The sequence below is a fragment of the Lissotriton helveticus genome, chromosome 3_2 (genome assembly GCF_964261635.1).
Source record: "Lissotriton helveticus chromosome 3_2, aLisHel1.1, whole genome shotgun sequence".
Lineage (NCBI taxonomy): Eukaryota > Metazoa > Chordata > Amphibia > Caudata > Salamandridae > Lissotriton > Lissotriton helveticus.
Window position 1 is genome coordinate 80,099,881 of NC_136062.1, and position 18,584 is coordinate 80,118,464.

Sequence of the window (18,584 nt, forward strand, 5' to 3'; positions counted from 1 at the left end):
CGAGCAAAGGTGAACTTTCTGGAAATTTACCGTGTTTTGTGAACTCTTCAGTCATTCTGTTAAGCTACAGTTACTAGGAGAGTGTTGGCACGAAAACACTGTTGTATCTAATCTCCTAAATCAAATACTTTTCCCATACTAGTGGTGAAGGAGTTGCCCAGAATACTAGTTTACTGCCCGGTAATCAGGCAGTGGATTGGGCACCACGCTCGTGGACGTTATTTTCTATGAATGACACTTCCCCAGAAGTAGGCAAGTGACCAACAATGCAGACTTTTTCAGCAAAAAGTTCCAGTGCACAGTGACCTGGTCACATTGAGGTGCAGATGGAGTCTGAAGAACGTACTGCATCTGGGTCTAGGACCCCAACAAAACGAGCTGTAAATCCAGAACTTTCCATTGGCTGGGTTGTTCGGAAGAACCAGTATGAATGGCGTCTTGTTTAATGATTGCCCTGAGGGGTGGTTTCTAAACGCCTTTCGCTTTGAACATGATGTTCTATGATTAAAATACATCGTGAGCATTTTTACATATTCCACAGTGTATGCAAATGTGTGCAGACTGCTTTGCACAGTAGTTCCAACATATTTTGTTAGTGATTTAATGTTTGTGCAGGAAAGTGCAGTGTTTTGTTTTCTTTTATTATATTCTTTGCTGCTCTAGCTTTTATTTTTCTTGCCTTGCGGCCGAACGCATCTGATCATTTGACATACATTTGGTTGCAGTGAATTTGGTACAAACCTCTGACTGAATGTGCAAAATCGAAAGCCAGTGTACTAGATGCCGTATTTGGTGGCACACATGCTTAGTTTATATATTGCCTCTTTTTTTATAAAAATTAGCTGTTGCTCCTTTCTTCTGCTCATTTCCCATTAGTGATAATGGTTGGGGGTCGATCATATAGAGCGGTTTGGGAACACAAAAGAGAGATGGTAGCTCCAAGTGAGTTGATTATTAACTTCTCTTTCCGACCTGAGTCAGAGCATGCGCATCAGACTGGGTGTCCTCCATTTTGAATACATTCCCCGTTCTACCTAATTATTAGGACGTGTTTAAATTCACACACAGATCTGACTTTGTTAAAGTGAACCTTAACAAGACCTTTGCCAGTGTTTAATTTGTAAAAGAATGAATGTCATTGCCCCGGGCTCTGCTGAGAAGCCCGCTGCCAGTACAATTAAATGTGGGCACCCGTTACCAAGGCTGTGTAGTCCCAAATCCACCTCATGTCTCTTTATTCCACTACCAGACGCTACCTGCCTCTTTGTCCCACTCTTGCAGGTTCCTTCTTTCGCTCTTTGCTGTATTTGTTTTTCGTCTTTCTCTTCCACAATCTTTATACTTTGTGTGTATTTTCCTCTCTACTTCTCGTGAGGAAAAATAATTGCGCGTCTCCAGCAGCAATCACTGGCTCAAATTAAGCGCTACCCATCGCCACCAACACCTGTTTGAGTTGTGGCGCTTGCAAAACAGCCACACCTGGTAGGAAGTCCTATTTGCCCAAAATTCTAGTGGCCTTGGTCTGGAAAATAACATCATTGTTGAATGTCATTGATCACAGTTTCGATCTTTTCTAGGTAAAACCTTCATCCCTAAGAAGAAAACTGTTGAACTGCACTCAGAAGAGAAGATTGCCCTTGATCCGGAGCTGGAAGAAGCTTTGACGAGCGCCAGTGACACCGAACTCTGTGACCTTGCAGGTTAGTTCTCGAAGGACGTGGGAATACATATTCATTTATGCACCAACTGCAGTCATGTTGTTTTACCTGAAGCAGCTTTTGCTCGTTATTGCAGTTGGAGCTAATGACCCTCTTTACCGTTTTGCATAATTTCTTCAGCTTCCTACCTGCTGAAATATGCAGTTACACGAGTTGAATGTAAGTAAAGAGCTGAGCTGCTCCAAATTCGCGTCAGTAACCGTATTGTGATATTTCCTCCAGTTATTCTGGAATTGTGTAAATTGCTCCTTCAGGCTCAGCGTTCAGCGGCCTCACTAAGTTCTTCTTCATGAATCTTTACGTATGTGGTTATTACCTTTGTGTTTAATGGGTGCTGCATCAACAAGCATGGAAAGAAATTAGGCATTGGAGATTACTCTATCTTTTTTTATGCTTTGTAACTTGTCTATTTCCTCTTTCTTGAGTCTTTTTTTAGCTCAACTGCATGTTGCTCTCTTACGTTTTTACCCTTTTTTGCTTTTTTGGAGATTGTATAGTCCCTTTATGTGCCTCCTTCACACACACTTCGGCATTCACGGGCCTCGGCCTCTTGTGGTCTGTTTTTCCTCATATCTTGTTTTTCTTACCATTTAACTATTCATTTGCCCATATCCCAATCTCTCCTGTCACAGCCGCTCTCTGCAGCTCCTTTCCTTCTGGACCTCTTCCCCCCATGCCATATTTGCTTCTTTTCCTCTTTCCTCAGTGGTCTCTGCTTTCTGCTTCTTCCCACTTCTCTGCCTGACACATTTTCTTTGTCCGGTTTCTTCTCTAGCACTGTTCCTTCAGTTTCCCTGGCCCCATGCCATACTTTCCTCTGCACTTTATCCATCAGTCCTCTTGTAATCCTTTTTCTTTTCACCAATTCCTTGTCCTTCTCTTCAAGTTGTATTTTGTTCTGGAAATAAAAAAATACTTGAAAGGTTTCTTTTTCAGTTTACTGCATTATCTTCACTTTCTTTTCTATTTATTTCATTCTTTGCAGTCTCTGTTTTCTACGTGTTAGTTTTTTGTTGTTTTTTTTTATCATGTATTTCTTTGAGGTTATTGACAACATGCCACATTATTTTAGGGGCTCAAGGTATACTATGTAAAGTAGTTGGTGGTTGTAAGCAGTCTGGATTGGTAGTTTGATCCGGGTTCTCTAAAGCTTACCTTCATGGTTCCATTTCCAGTAGTTATGTCTGTTAAACTGTCATTACTGTTTGCTCCGTAAGACCTTCATTAAAAGCCTCAGCAGGAAGGCCAAGGATCAACTCATCACAAAAAAGGGAATTTCCATCTAGTTTATAGCATGGCAGGTTTGAAGCATTATTGTAAGCTCTTATATGTTTGAAATTAATGATTAATTTATCAGCGGTCTTCTTTGGGTTGTGTGGGCAGGTTGCTGTCAGGCGTCGTTTCCTAGCACTTTCTCAAGAAAGTAGTATGTTAAATCACACAACTCCGAAAGAGAGCTCAGTGGTTTATAAATATCCGTGGCTAGTATTTGTTTTTGAGAAAACTTCAAGCTTTGATGGGTATGGACACTTGGCTCCTCTGAAAAGAACATTTGGAAAGGTTGATGTGTTTGTACAAACAATCTTGTAAACTAGGGTTCCAGAGTTATTTTTCTGTTCTACCACAAGACATGCATTTCAAGAGCAGGTAGGCAATCTACTTGTCTTACAGTGCTCATGAAGCAATCAGGCATGCAGTGTTTGGCTCAGACTTTTTGTGGCGTCCACCAGCAATGCAGCGTGTGCCTTAATCAAATCATGCAAGCAACATAGGACCCAGAAACTGATTATTTTCATTCCTCCTTTTTGTATTCATGTGCTATTCACTTTTATAAAAGTATTGGTAAAACTGGAAAATCAAGTGAATGTAGCACTTACAAAATAGGTAAGCCTGCAAAATTCATTTAAATGCATGATTTTAAAAAGCAGTGAAGAGTAAGTAAAGTCCAAAGAAGAATTGCTAATGCTAATAAATCTCCCCTGTGAGACCTATTGGTTTAGTCAGTGAATTTTTAGCCATGCTGTACAGCAGTGCAGCGGATTGTGCAGGTGGCAACATGGAGGCCACTCCTGGGGCACCACCATTGTGTGAGGTGATAGCTTTCGAAGCAGTTATCAATGGTGCTGGCACCAAGCAGTACCCAAAGCATCAGCTCAATAGAGTGTGAGGTATTTGCTACTAACTGTCCTTCAGCCTTTCTGAAGCAGTAATCAGGAATAGACAAAATGGCAGACTCTGCCTAGAAACTGCCGACTTGAATAGAAACTGCAGTCCCTCCCCTCGCTCCTACCATCTACCAAATTGTAGTGCTAAGGGAGAACTAATCCGCAGTCTATTGCTAACCAGGTCCTCATTGAATTCCTAAAAGCAGTCCTGTCCGTCTTTCATCACTTCAGAGACCCAGACACAGCAATGAGGCATATACACTTCTACTATTTGGAAAATCTGTCTCCATTCTTCATCTTGTGCGAAACTTACTGAGGAGCACACAGTCCTGCAACAACACAGGGGCTAGATACTGACTTCACATACATGCACTCACACACACATGGTATAGTGGCCCATGAATCTGGGTTTCAGAGACCAGACTGCTGTCTGGTCTCACTAGTCAATCGCAAAACACGGTCGGTGGCACCCAGGGCAGTGACTTGTGCAATGCATCCACACTACAGTTTAGGCTGATTGTCGAAGATATTTAGGCTGTGCTAAATCTCCATAATGGGGTACATGTCCTTGCTGCGGTTCGTCATACTCCCCAAAACACATAGGCTCTCTGGCCCAGTCCACAGTAGTCCACTGCTCAGTATGAGCCATGTCACTTAACACGTTCTGGACCTCAGATTATCAAGAACAGGCCTAGGCCTCTGCACACCAGTTACATTAGCATAATGTTAGGGCAAAAGTAAACAGTAAGGATTTTGGTTACACAAGTGGTCTGGCATCAAGGGTGGTGGTACTCACCTATTTATCATGTAGGGGACATTCCCATCCCAACAGAGACAATTTCATGTTTTTGCTTTTAAGTTAGTATTTATGGTAAAGCGTTTGATGATTTTTCATGATGGCACTAAAATTATTATAGTTTATAAAGCTGTTTAACAAGTCTGGCATTGGAGAAAGATAGAAAAAGTCAACCTCTGAACTCCGATATTGTCAGGTAAATGTTCAAAGGCTTCCCAATAAACAGATTGTGAGTTCAGTTAAAAAAGTTTATGGTTTTATTTAAAATCGAATAATAAGGACAAGTAGAAAGTGCATTTTTCATAAATCTATAAAGTAGCATTCCAGGAATCATATTAAAGTGCAAACATAATGTTCAAGATGGCAACCTGCAAAGCAGTTTAAAAGTGTAAAATGCATAGGAATAAAAAGCATCAACACAAGAGATGCGCCTTTTCCCACCAGAAGCGAACTATTCTGATACCAAAAACCTTGATAGGTCTGGTATGAACAGAATTTAAGGATGATCCTATACAGGCAGATATCGGATGGAAGGGACGTAGGGCCTTAAACCACAGAAATAACTAGATTAAAATACAGAAACAAAATATTAATACACGGTTTTATCTTTCCATAGAGTTCAGTGTTTTAACTGCTGCTTTGAGGAAGCATCAAACTTTAAAACACCTCAGAGTTATCTAAAAGTTGCAAATAAAGTAGCGATATTCTACACTGCCTGGACACTAACTGCTTTAAAAAGTGTTTTAAATATAAGTCAGAATACAGACTAAGATGTTTACAAAAATTCATAAAATGTAGCAAAGACAGGTAGGACGCATTATCATACGGACAAGCCGGTAGACTACTACTAAAGGTACCAGACCTAAGAGGGAAACTTAATAGTTGTTACACTGTCCCAGCCCTAAACGGGCTAGGAGGGACATTTCCCAGCTAGTAAAAAGGGAGATCTAAATACAGGACTGTGGCACTAATCCCCCTGAGTTGAATATAATTCTTAATAAAAAGACTTCACTATTTAATCCCTTAGCCCCTCTGTCCGGCTAAAGTTCAGAAAACTAAGCTTAACCAGCTGTTTATCTTTCTAAAAAGAGACTCCTTTGTGTCAAAGAATACCGTCAGGCCTATCTTAGTTAAAGAATCCTTCACATAAGCAAGCCACGATACCCTAAACCCATACTCCCAGGATAAGCATTCCTTATTCAGGCCTGCGTCCTGCAAAGTCCAAATTTATAGCCTAAGCATCAAAGGTGCCAGGCGCACTAGATCCGAGACTACCTCCGAGACGTACCTAAATGACAACTTTGTATGCAGAACATCGCGTGAGATGGTTGGTGGAACTGAAAGGAGTCCTCTACTCATCCACAGACACAAGTTTTCTCATATTGGAGCGATTATATGTTAGAATAACCCCAAACACCTGCCACGTATACAACAAGCGGGACGCACTGAAATTTATAGATTGTGAGTAAAGGCAGCATTGTTTGAGCGGCCTCAGGGCTGAGCTAAGTTAAGAATGGCTCCTGTAACTGTAGACTTTTTCAAACAAATATTTGGAATCCGGGTAGGCCATGTACACGAGGTGTTGAAAAAAACCTCTGCCAAATGATACATTCAAAATGTTAGTTTCACCCGATCCACAAGCCATAATATTACTTGCTAAAATTAGTAACTAAATCTAGTTCACCCTTAAATGATACAAAGGAACCTACCAGTTTATGAAGAGCATTTGGTGTGCGGGCCTGTGTCATCCGCATATAATGAAGTTGAGACTGGGCTGGGTTAGACAGGGGAACATATTGTTTTATATAAGGAGTAAACGATTATGGGGCCAGGGTACAACTTTAACAAACTCCCCTGGAGAGATCAAAAGGACCAGCCGAAGTGACATAACGGATTCTAGCTGCCAAATTAACACGAAGGGTATGGAAAAAAAACTGACAAATGAAACTTTTACCCCCATATCCAACTGAAGGAACCATAACTTGGTCCGATTGACACAATCAAAGGCAGTGGATAGGGCCATTATGGCTTGGTACAAAGTTCAGCAGCACCTGGAGATTTTATACTTGCCCAGGATGAGATACAAATGTAAACACTGCTCCACCGTGCCTAGCTCTGACCTGAAACCATACTGACAGGGGTTTAAGATATTTCTTTTTCTTTAGAACAAAGTCTATGGGGCAAAAACACAATCCTGCATAAGATCTTCACAGTGCTGGGAATTGGAGAAATTGGTCTACAGCTCCTGGGAGCGTTTGGGTCGCCCATCTAAAAAATCGGGACAATCAGAGTGACCATGAACTTGGTAGCCTCTTGCTCAAAAATATATTAAACACATTGGCGAGCAAAGGAACCCAGATCTTGGGTTTACACTTAATCTAATCGATGGCCATACCATCAGACCCTGGGACTTTGCCCCCTGGACTTTGCTTGATAGCCAAGTTGACTTATGCTAAGGTGAGTGACAAATGTGTAGCATCATCCACCCTTCTCATTAATAGATGGGTTTGCCTTCCATCCTAACTTGCTTGATAAATGGACTGAAAATGGGAATATCACTCACTGCAGATGACGCTGCAACGCAGCATGTGCAAATGGGCAGCCTTGTGACTAAATCTGTTCACTGTATTCCAAAACGTTTTACTATTCTTATTGACCACTGCAACCTCCAGCTATTCCCAGTCTGCCCTTAACAGTCCCGGTCTTCTCTTTTTTAACATACTGTTATAGTATTTCTGTGCATTATTAACCTTGGCCTGGATCCTGGCCTTAACCGCAAAAACCTTCCTAAGTTTGCGGTTAGTTACAGAGCATTCAGAATTAAACCATCGAGGCCGCTCAGTAGTAGTCCCCACATGCTTTATTAAGCTATCTTTGATGCATAAATTAAGCCAACATATATCTCCCACCCGCCTCTGCCCCCAGGAACCTCTGACAAGCAGACAAACATCTCTAAGTGATTACCTATGAGAGAAGTAAGAAAAGGCTCCGGTGCCCACAGGAACCATATCAACCTGTGGCCATCCTTTGAAGAAGACTGAGGCGGCAGCTGCCTTTTGTGGAGTGGGGGGGCCTCTTGTTGTATTGAAAAGAAGCCCTACTACCAGCAGGGCCTTATGATCACCCCAGTTAGTTTATAGGGCATAACCCTCCATGAAAATAGAGGGCAAATTACCTGTGTAAAAAATATAATCTATCGTAGGGGGGTGACCTAGTAGAACAGGGGTATCTCCTTTGTCAACAAATTGAATAATAATAATAAGGTTGCCTTCTGCTATCTAAGATACTAACTAGGAACCTCTACAGTCCGAACCCTCAACATAGTCAATTACAGTCACACCCCCCAAGCTCTCAGTACTAAACCTTAGCTTAGCATTAAAGCCACCATATATAGTGTAATTTGAGCCGCCCTCCCATAACGTGGGACCTTGAGCTCTTCTAAAAAGGAAAATCACTTGGGAACATAGCTATAAACTGCAATAAAGAAATCATCATCATTATAAAAAAGAATCAAGTAAAAATAAAAGGAGCTGTAAGGCAGAATAAAGAGTACCCAGTTTAACCACTGAGATGTTCAGTGAAAAATTAATCCAAATTGAGAGACCTCCCTTTGCATGGCCATAAGGAGTAGAAATGGCAGCAAGTGAAAAGCATACAAAACCATCACACAATAGAGGACAAAACGGCTAATGATCGATTTCAGTCTGGATTGCTATCCCTTGGAACCGATACCTGCAGTGTTCCAACTGATCAATGAGAAGAAGGGTGCAGGCGCACAGGAGCGCCTTTTAAGGCCAGGATGATTTGTCACTAAAGATGTGGAATGAATAAAAGGCTCAACCGAGACAGCAAGAGGAGGAATAAATAGTCAACTTGGGAACATCTTGATAGAACTTCATAATGATTATTTAATGTGACATCCATACGTATATTCATTGTACCAGCATCATCATCCGTGGCAGTCTGACAAGTGGGCTTCAGATTAGAATTACAACCGTTGCCTTACACAGTTTGTCAATAGTAGGCAGCAATGCAAGCTATTGTCTTTAATTTTTTTACTCATAAATCTGTGGTTGTGGTTATAAATATATAATGCATGTCGATGTGTTCAAATGAAATGGCGTCCAAGGGTCACTAATGGTAGCGAATACAGATTTGGGAGAGATAATGAGGAGGAGAGGATGAGGGCTGGAATTTTATTAACTTGGAAATGTTAATCTTTTCCCTGGAGCAGAACAGTGAAAAATGAAAATGTTTTTTTTCTGCAATTTTGGTGCAAGATTTGTGAATGGGACAGTTTGTACTGTTCAGTTGGTTTACAATTCAACCAAGATTTTGAGCAGTGCCCATGCATTGGCTGGTGAGAACAACTTTGAAAATAAAGTACAGTATGGATTTCCTGATTGTTTTCAAGATCTATAATGTCAAAAAAGGTTGTCTTATGTATGTATATTTATATAACCAAACATAGCCAAAAGGCATCCCGGTGCTATAGAGAGCCAAAAGCAAGGACACAGTCCAAGAATATTGTAGTTGAAACTGGGTTCTAAGAGTGGAAGTGGAATCTTACTACTTTGTGGTTTAGTGTTTTTAGGTCTCGCGGCCTATCGATGCACGCATGCGCATCGAGCGGAGCGAGAATTCAAGTAGCGAAAACATCATGAAACCACCAGCTTTTTGCTGGCGTTTTCATGGCGTTTTCATGGAGTTCACGTGAACGCGCATCAGGCACTCCTCCCACACCTCCCAGACATCTGCTCGCAAAAGGCTCTCCTCCCTCCCCACATCAAAGGCATCAATCACCGTCCCACAGGCTTCCCCAGCGCTGCCCCGCCCCCTGCTTCACGGCCAGGCCATCTGTTCCCTGCCAGACCTCGCCACCCCTCACCCCTCTTTCTCTAACTTTCCTGCCTTCATGTTTCCATGCGTAAACATCTTCCCTTTGAACACTAGGACTGTTGCAATCACTGTGCTTACCCAATTTAAACAAGCATTGGCATAGCCAATAGGTCTCGCTTATGGGACCTTATAAGTATTTTGTTTTGCAGCACAATATCCTTGTAACTAAATACTTATAAGGTCCCACAAGCGAGACCTATTGGCTATGCCAATGCTTGTTTAAAAGAGGTGCGTCTTTAGCCCTTTCCTAAATAGGAGCAGGATGGGGATGGAGATGATCCTGATGGAAACACAGATGTTGGTCCAAATCTTACTTTCACAAGAGGAGGCCCGTTGCCTTTTTCTACACTTCATTGCCAGTCTGAAGGTGTCCTCTGTTATCTTCTGCGATTGTGCCCAGGTTGTTAGTGGGCTGAAAACGGTCAGAGGTAGTGAGCTTGTAAGCCAGATGGGTGGGGATGCTGATTTTGATGGCTTTGTTGGTAATGCAGCTGATTTTGCAGATGGTGCTGGTTGGCAAGGCAGTGGAGTTTCATCAGGTTGGGGGGGGATGCGACTTGTTTATGAAATGCATCTAAGCTTTATAATGTAATAGTGTAATAAAAGTACTTTGAGAAAACTGCACCTATTAGAGAGCACGATTAAGACCAAGTAAGTCAAAAACTGAGACGAACGCGCATGTGAACTTTAACCAACAATAGTTGTTAAACTCTCAATTTAATTATTAATATTCTATTAATGCTTTCTATTTTTGCAGCTATTCTTGGAATGCATAATTTGCTAGCCAATGCACAGTTTTCAAGCAATGTCCACAGCAGTAATGGTCTCAGCAAAGATGGTTATTCTGGTGAGTATTGACGTGTACATTTAACTGAAGCTAAATATTCTGGAATGAAATAACCTCTTATTTCAGAAGTACACCGATGGATCTTTAAGTAATGCTGGTAATGAGTTTCATTAGTGCAATCACATTTTTAATCTTAAATGTCTGACTTTACCCAGCAGATATAAAATACAAAGCTCTTCTCCTGCCCTTCTGCAATCTTTTTGTAAAGCTGGTTATTTTAAAGATATATGACCAAGAAAACCACCCTTTACAGAGCTAACAGATATTCCTTGTGTGCTAGGTGTGTATAATTGCACTGCAATCAATGGAGAATCATAGGGAGAAAATGAAATAGGGACAGAAAGAGACACCAAGGTGACTAAACTCCGAGTAGACTATTCGGATTAGCAAAACATTTCACCAGTAAGGAGTGGTTAAATTTCAGGTGAGCTTCTGCATAAACCTTTCCACAAAAATACCCAAAGATAGAGGAAAAACCACCAGTAGCCAATCGCGAATTTGTGGAAAGGCTGACTGTAGCAAGCGTCTGCTTACAGGAGGAAAATCATGGGCCTATCCAGGTCATGCCAGTATGAAAGTTGATTATCTGAAGACTGAGGTGCTCATGAGATAAGGGGACAGCTGGCAAATTCCGAAACCCCAGGGCTTTCTTTTTTGAGGAGCACCTTTCTGCCTTTCTCTTCCCAAGTGGCTAGATTTCCAGAAATATTTAGTGGCTAAGGAGCCTTCCAATTGGATGCCAGTTGATCGCATTTAGGGAGTCTAAGCTTCCATTGTGTCTTGGTGCAAAGTTGTCGTTTTGATGTTCAGCACTCAATCGCCCATTAGCAAGGTTCACACAAAACAAAAATAAAGTTATAAACTGGAATCTCATGTTTGCAGTGGAAATGACGTGGACTACATCTTCCATCAGGAATAGTGGAATAGACGAGCGGATCCATCTACCACTGATGAAGGTCAGCCTGCAGTAAGACCCACAGTGATATTTAGCAGTGTACACATTGTCCATAGTGGAAACCACCACCCACTCAATCCATCTTTGAAGCACCTGCATTTATCTTTGCACATGCCCACAGGGTAAGCAACCACCACAGGTAATGGATAGCGGTTGAACCTTTACATGAGAGAGGCATGGCTACTCTTCCCCCGCTGGGGTGTAGGTTATAGTGTGCGAATTTGTACTAGAATATATTTACTTATTTAAAAATGTGCACGTATAGTGATCCCAAAAGGAATGTAGTGAGCCCAAAGGCCATCCTGGCACTACTAAGGTAATATTCGGAGGAGGGGCTTATGAGTAGCTTTAAACAGGTTAATAAGTAGGCTTAGATTCCCCGCTACGACAGACAAGCAAAGATTCAGGTTTTAATTATTCTCATATTTTTCTAATAAAGCACAAAAATTGGTTCCCTGCCTTGGCTGTTTAAGACAATAAATGGCCACCAAATTGCCTGTAGATTTTTGAGACTTCCAAGGAGCAATGCTGCAGCTTATTTCCGATACCATTTCTGTAAGAACATATATCCTTGGCATTGCACCCTCTTTGATAACTGTTAGCATTTAGACAGAATAACTTCCTGTGTTCACCATCTAAGAGAACAAATCCAGCTGAGTGCCGCGACACTTCTCTTGATGTCCTGCTGTCTCTCAGTACGTATGGAATGGAAGAACCTATCAAATGGGGCAGACACTTCCAAGCCACCCCATGGGTAAATGATTGTAGCAGATGTGACACGTTGCTGTAAAAATGTGCCACAGCTCAAAATTAAATGCATAAAATGAAACCTAGTTGTTGGTGTTGAGTATAAAAGAAAAACCTCAACTTAGTTGTAGAAATGTTTTTGATTCCATAGGCCCAGAGAAGACAAAGCTGTACAGTAAGCAACGTTGTTTTTAAAAAAAGTCTTCGTTTTTTTAATCGTAACTTAGTTGCCGCCTACCCACTCCAAATGTATTAAAATGATGGGGGATTTGGACATTGACACTCATGGAGCAAAGTCATCAGTTAGGTTGCTTGGTGGTGTTGATTTCTCTGTTTTTCTGTTGTCCTCTACTCTTCCAAGAAGCATTGAACAAGGTAGTGAACTGAATAGGATTTACACAATGTAATTCACTGTGTGAACTTTCCACACAATTCTCTTGTTTAACTGAATTAAGGAACTTGAGGAATTCTTTCCCTTTGTATATATTTAGTATCTCCAGGCAGCCAAGGTGCTGGCTGGCCTGCCTATTACATGGGTTGATGACAATTTGATACGAGCCTTCTTATGTATGCGTCCGAAGTCCACGGAATTGCGTGATGTGTTCAGTGTCGACACTGGGCTTGCACTGATTGCCCAAAACCTTAGCGAGACGACATGCTACTCCTGTGTATTTATTTTGCGCTGGGCGCCACCAGGCATGCGTGAACAAAACCGCGTGATCCTGGGCAGATACGCTCAGTGTAAAACCACTGCATGACCGCACTGTGCGATATATTATTTTTTTAACTAAAGCTCAATTTCTTCATTATTGTGTCTGAGAGAATTTTGAAATATGAGCTCAGAAAACCAGCTGTACAAACCTATTTTGTTTGGTTTGATATAATAGACTATAATGTTGCTCTATAATTATGTGGTACAAAAGGGGATGATGGACGGAGCGTTTGAGCAAATCAAACACTCACCCCCAGTCAACTGATCTGGGTTTAATCCATCACCATTCTTTAGCCCACTCAGCCACCCCATTTCAGACCTGGCCATATGCAAATCAGTCTGACCCTGTGCCTCATGGGAACAGTCCAGCCCGAACTGCCAAGCCATGTCTTCCATGGACCGGAAACAAGCATCCTGGGACCGGTTTCGGATTCATAATCTTCATCAGCCAGGCTATCTTGAATCCAGTGGCCAAGTGAGCAAGGGACTCGCGTCTGAGCATACCCTGCCACACTTAGGGGGAACAAAGTGATACAAAAGGGGATGATGGACAGAGCGTTTGAGCAAAAATAACACTCACCCCCAGTCAACTGATCTGGGTTTAATCCATCACCATTCTTTAGCCCACTCAGCCACCCCATTTCAGACATGGCCATATGCAAATCAGTCTGACCCTGTGCCTCATGGGAACAGTCCAGCCCGAACTGCCAAGCCATGTCTTCCATGGACCGGAAACAAGCATCCTGGGACCGGTTTCGGATTCATAATCCTCATCAGCCAGGCTATCTTGAATCCAGTGGCCAAGTGAGCAAGGGACTCACGTCTGAGCATACCCTGCCACACTTATGGGCGAACAAAGCGATACAAAAGGGGATGATGGACGGAGCGTTTGAGCAAATCAAACACTCACCCCCAGTCAACTGATCTGGGTTTAATCCATCACCATTCTTTAGCCCACTCAGCCACCCCATTTCAGACATGGCCATATGCAAATCAGTCTGACCCTGTGCCTCATGGGAACAGTCCAGCCCGAACTGCCCAGCCCGAACTGCCAAGCCATGTCTTCCATGGACCGGAAACAAGCATCCTGGGACCGGTTTCGGATTCATAATCTTAATCAGCCAGGCTATCTTGAATCCAGTGGCCAAGTGAGCAAGGGACTCCCGTCTGAGCATACCCTGCCACACTTAGGGCGAACAAAGCGATACAAAAGGGGATGATGGACGGAGCGTTTGAGCAAATCAAACACTCACCCCCAGTCAACTGATCTGGGTTTAATCCATCACCATTCTTTAGCCCACTCAGCCACCCCATTTCAGACATGGCCATATGCAAATCAGTCTGACCCTGTGCCTCATGGGATCAGTCCAGCCCGAACTGCCAAGCCATGTCTTCCATGGACCGTAAACAAGCATCCTGGGACCGGATTCATAATCCTCATCAGCCAGGCTATCTTGAATCCAGTGGCCAAGTGAGCAAGGGACTCCCGTCTGAGCATACCCTGCCACACTTAGGGCGAACAAAGCGGTACAAAAGGGGATGATGGACGGAGCGCTTGAGCAAATCAACTTGGCAGTTCGGGCTGGACTGTTCCCATGAGGCACAGGGTCAGACTGATTTGCATATGGCCATGTCTGAAATGGGGTGGCTGAGTGGGCTAAAGAATTGTGATGGATTAAACCCAGATCAGTTGACTGGGGGTGAGTGTTTGATTTGCTCAAACGCTCCGTCCATCATCCCCTTTTGTATCGCTTTGTTCGCCGTAAGTGTGGCAGGGTATGCTCAGACGTGAGTCCTTTGCTCACTTGGCCACTGGATTCAAGATAGCCTGGCTGATGAGGATTATGAATCCGAAACCGGTCCCAGGATGCTTGTTTCCGGTCCATGGAAGACATGGCTTGGCAGTTCGGGCTGCACTGTTCCCATGAGGCACAGGGTCAGGCTGATTTGCATATGGCCATGTCTGAAATGGGGTGGCTGAATGGGCTAAAGAATGGTGATGGATTAAACCCAGATCAGTTGACTGGGGGTGAGTGTTTGATTTGCTCAAGCGCTCCGTCCATCATCCCCTTTTGTATCGCTATAATTATGTGGGCCAGCAAATGTCTAAAGGACAACCATCCGGCGTCCTAGTTCTAATGGTCGATGTCCAAAAACAATCACTCTAAGTACCTCAGTGCGGTGCTATAATGGGACGTTTTAGGATCAGACTTCCACATGGGCTGATTGCGTTAGAGACAAACCCTCCTATCAACATGTAATACTTTCGAAGCCAACATGCAGTGGCGGAGGAGCATCGCCTCACTGCCTGGCTCAGAGCCAGCAAATGAAAAATAAAACTACGTTCTAGCATTGTTTTATTTTTCATTGCTGGCTCTGAGCCAGGGCTGTAAGGAGGGGTGGGCTGAGGCATGGTAGGGAGAAGAGGAGTTCTATGTGCACTCCCTAAGTGCACATATATGTTTTGGCCCGGCTGCATTGAGCAGTCTAGCTGAGAAACCCCACAGACTCCCTGACCTGAGCAGCTTTTCAGTCTGCTCAGGCCAATCTTTTCGCTGCTCTGCTGCACGGTGATTGGATGGGCATCCGTCCCACTGGCTGCTGGGACCAGAAAGAGGAGAGGAGGCGCAATCCAAGAGGCGGCCACTGGTTTCAGGTATGTTTTTAAAAATGTTATGAATAAATTATTCCTTACCACCCCCACACGATGCAACCCCTCCTGTGTTCCCTCCACCCGCCCCTCCAACCCTTGTTTGTAGCGGCCGCCATTGGGCTTTCGAAGCATACATGAATGCCACTGATGGTGATACACTTATATACAAGAAAAATAATGATTTATTAATACATAATATAGGTCCTGATCGGCAGATCAATTTTAAAAACCTTGCCCATGTTGAAAGCCCGGTTTTGAGTACATCAAGGATGGGTTACAGGAGAGGTAGCTCCTATGGAAGTATTGAGAAGTATCCCTCTGTCATCAAAACGTTGATTAAGAGATGTCTGCAGCTTAAGAATAAGGTTCTTGACAGACCCGTTTTTACAAAGAAGCCAACAACAAGCTGCTGCTGATTCTTCGCTAAGGCGGAGGAGCGTCGCCCCTATGCTCCAACTGCAAGCTGAATACAAAAAATACAATGATAATTGTATTTTTTGTATTCAGCTTGCAGTTGAAGCCAGGCGGGTATGGTAGGGCTTGACTGGGCTGGGCAGAGAGAAGAGTAGTGGCAGTACCTTAAGTGTGCATGAGGGTTTGGCTGGCTGTCTCGGGCCGGCCAAACCATCTTGCGCACTTGAAAAGGGGGGGCCCTCGGCCCCCCCGCACGCATGGCGGCGCGGCGACCGTCGCCCCCCCTTTCACCATGATTGTCTCTCGACGGTGGGGGCGGGCCCTCGGGGGCGCGACCCACCGCCGATTGGCCGGCGGCCTCCCTGACCCGGATGCAAAGTAGAAGGTCCGGGTCAGGGGGGGCGGGCTGCAGGAGGGGCGGGTTGGGGGGGCGTGCCCCCCCCCGCCTGGCCCCTCGGGAATAAGAGGTGGGGAGCGCCCAGGAGACCCCCTTGTCCCTGGACGCTCCCTCACTGAACAGTGTGCCCCGCGCTCGGGGCTTCTTTGTTTATTGATTTTTTCCCTTTGTTTTACAGGCGGGAAAACGGACCCCGAGATTAGCTGCGCGGAGCACCGTGGACGCGAGGCGACAGCGTGTGATTTTATTTTTGTCTTTTAGGAGGCCAACCGCGTGGAGCTAAGAGCCGTCCGCGAGATTATCGGCCCAGCAACGTCGGGGCAGCCGCCGGGAAGATCAGCGTCGTCGGGACAGCCGCCGGGAAGATCAGCGTCTGCAAGAGACGCGAGCCGGCAGCAAAGGCGGCGGGAGCAGAGGCGTTTTTCCCAGGCTTTGGGTTGTATTGCTAAAGCGGCGAGCACGGCGACCGCTTAAGGTATTTGGGGAACGAGGGTAGGGCAAAGACTGTTGCCAGACTGTGGCCCGTGTGCTCCCTGTGTTATTTGCTCACGCGAAGGCTCCTAGAGCATTCTTGGTGTGTCTTCCTTCGTTAGCAAGCTAAGCAGGGTCGACCAGGGCAGCACCTGGATGGGAGACCCCATTGAAGGAGTGATTTTTAACAAATGTGTATGAATTTATGATAAATAGGTGCGGGGGGCGCGCAGAATTGTTTTACAATTATAAATGAAAGTGAATTAAGGTTCATAGATCTTTGAATGCTGCTTGATTTGTATTATTGAAACTGCTTTGAATTGCAAGCCCCCAGTGTTTTAAAAAAAACGAGGGTTCTGTTTTCCCTACAATCAGCCTACCTTTTTTAATTACATGCTGGTGATACGTATCTCTATTGCAGACATTTAACGACATTAATGGTGCAATAGGTCGTTTTTTAGGAGGGATATTGTGGTGATTTGTGCTGATTGTGCTGATATTACTTTTTTGTGGTGCACAGCAACAGGGAGGTTAACAGGGGGGTTCAATTGTCTCCTTGTACTCACACTTGGTTTCCCTAAATCTGCCCTTGTTTCATTACACTGTGCTAATACATGTCTCAATTCCAGGCAATTTAACGAGATTTTGGGGTGCGATTCTCTAGCGGACAGGACCTAAGGCCATTCAGCACGCAACGTGGTTTGGACGGGGACCGCTGATCATTACCGCCGGCGAGGACGCAGGACTGGTCGGTAAGAGGGGTACGGGGGGCTGGCATTCATCGCTCCTGGTGGCCGCCGGGTGGGTCTACATTAGGTTTACTCACCCCTTACATAAGCGGACAAGCCGCTAGTGTTGCGGTCGCCGTTGCATGGTGTTGAAAGCCCCCTGGTGACCCTCCATCAAAAAGGTACACATAGTTGACCTGTTGTGATATTAAGAGAGTAGGCCACGGTTGTTTGGGGTGGTATCATGCCAGGTCCGCGGGGTGGAAAAAGTGGGTCCAACATGGAGGCTATGATGCGGGCCATGATGCGGGAGATGAGTGAAATTAAGCAGCAGCTAGGGTAAGTTAATGAGCTGGAAGCACGGTTTAATGAGAGGCATGGTGATGCCCCGGGCCCATCGGGCAGGCCTATCCGCCGGAGGGTGCCACCAGTGCCAAGGGGGGAATTTGTCACCCCACCTAGTAAGTCTAAGTCCAAAAGACCCAGGTATGCTGCCCCCGCCCCAGGGCCAGTAGAGCCGGTACCGGCCGTGCCGCCGGCGGCCGTTCCACCCCCGCATATACCTATGCCTACACCCCTTGCCCCCGGTGCCTGTAGGTCAACCAGTAGACGCTGGGCCTGCTCCCCCACCGGTGCCCACAATCCCGGGTACAGGCTCGCCACACCCGGCACCCGCCTTGCCTGCTGCGCCGGTACCACCGGGCATAACCCCAGTGGTACCTGTTGTCCCGGGTGGGAATTTAGACTCAATGCCACCTGAACTGTTGTCCCAGATAACGGCCTTGATGCCATGGCTCCAAAAAGGTGGAGCTTTCCCGAATTCTGCAGACCATGCAGCAGAGGCGGCGAAGTTTGTAGAAAAAATCAAATCAGCAGCGGTTGCCGACAGTGTTGCATTGCCAGTATCTTCTCCCCTTGCAGGTCCAAGTCTTCCTCAACTGGACGGAGCTAATGGGCAGCCGCCCCCGGTGCCCACACTTGGTAAGGAAGTGGCATTGCCACTCTTGGGGGACGGTGTTTTACCTTCCAGGAGTGAGAATTTGGCTCAGCATGTGTCGTTAGCCGTGAAGGAGATGATTTGG

The 18,584-nt window shown here is 44.8% G+C and overlaps 1 protein-coding gene across 1 annotated transcript in view; it reads left to right on the forward strand.

Moving 5' to 3' along the window:
• LOC144826472 (tropomodulin-3-like) overlaps positions 1–18,584 on the forward strand; it is a 537,152-nt gene that overhangs the window by 354,340 nt on the left and 164,228 nt on the right. Inside the window, exons 4-5 of the mRNA XM_078684832.1 lie at positions 1,578–1,700; positions 10,336–10,425. Coding sequence (XP_078540958.1) covers positions 1,578–1,700; positions 10,336–10,425 — 213 coding nt within the window. The remainder of the gene's footprint in view (positions 1–1,577; positions 1,701–10,335; positions 10,426–18,584) is intronic.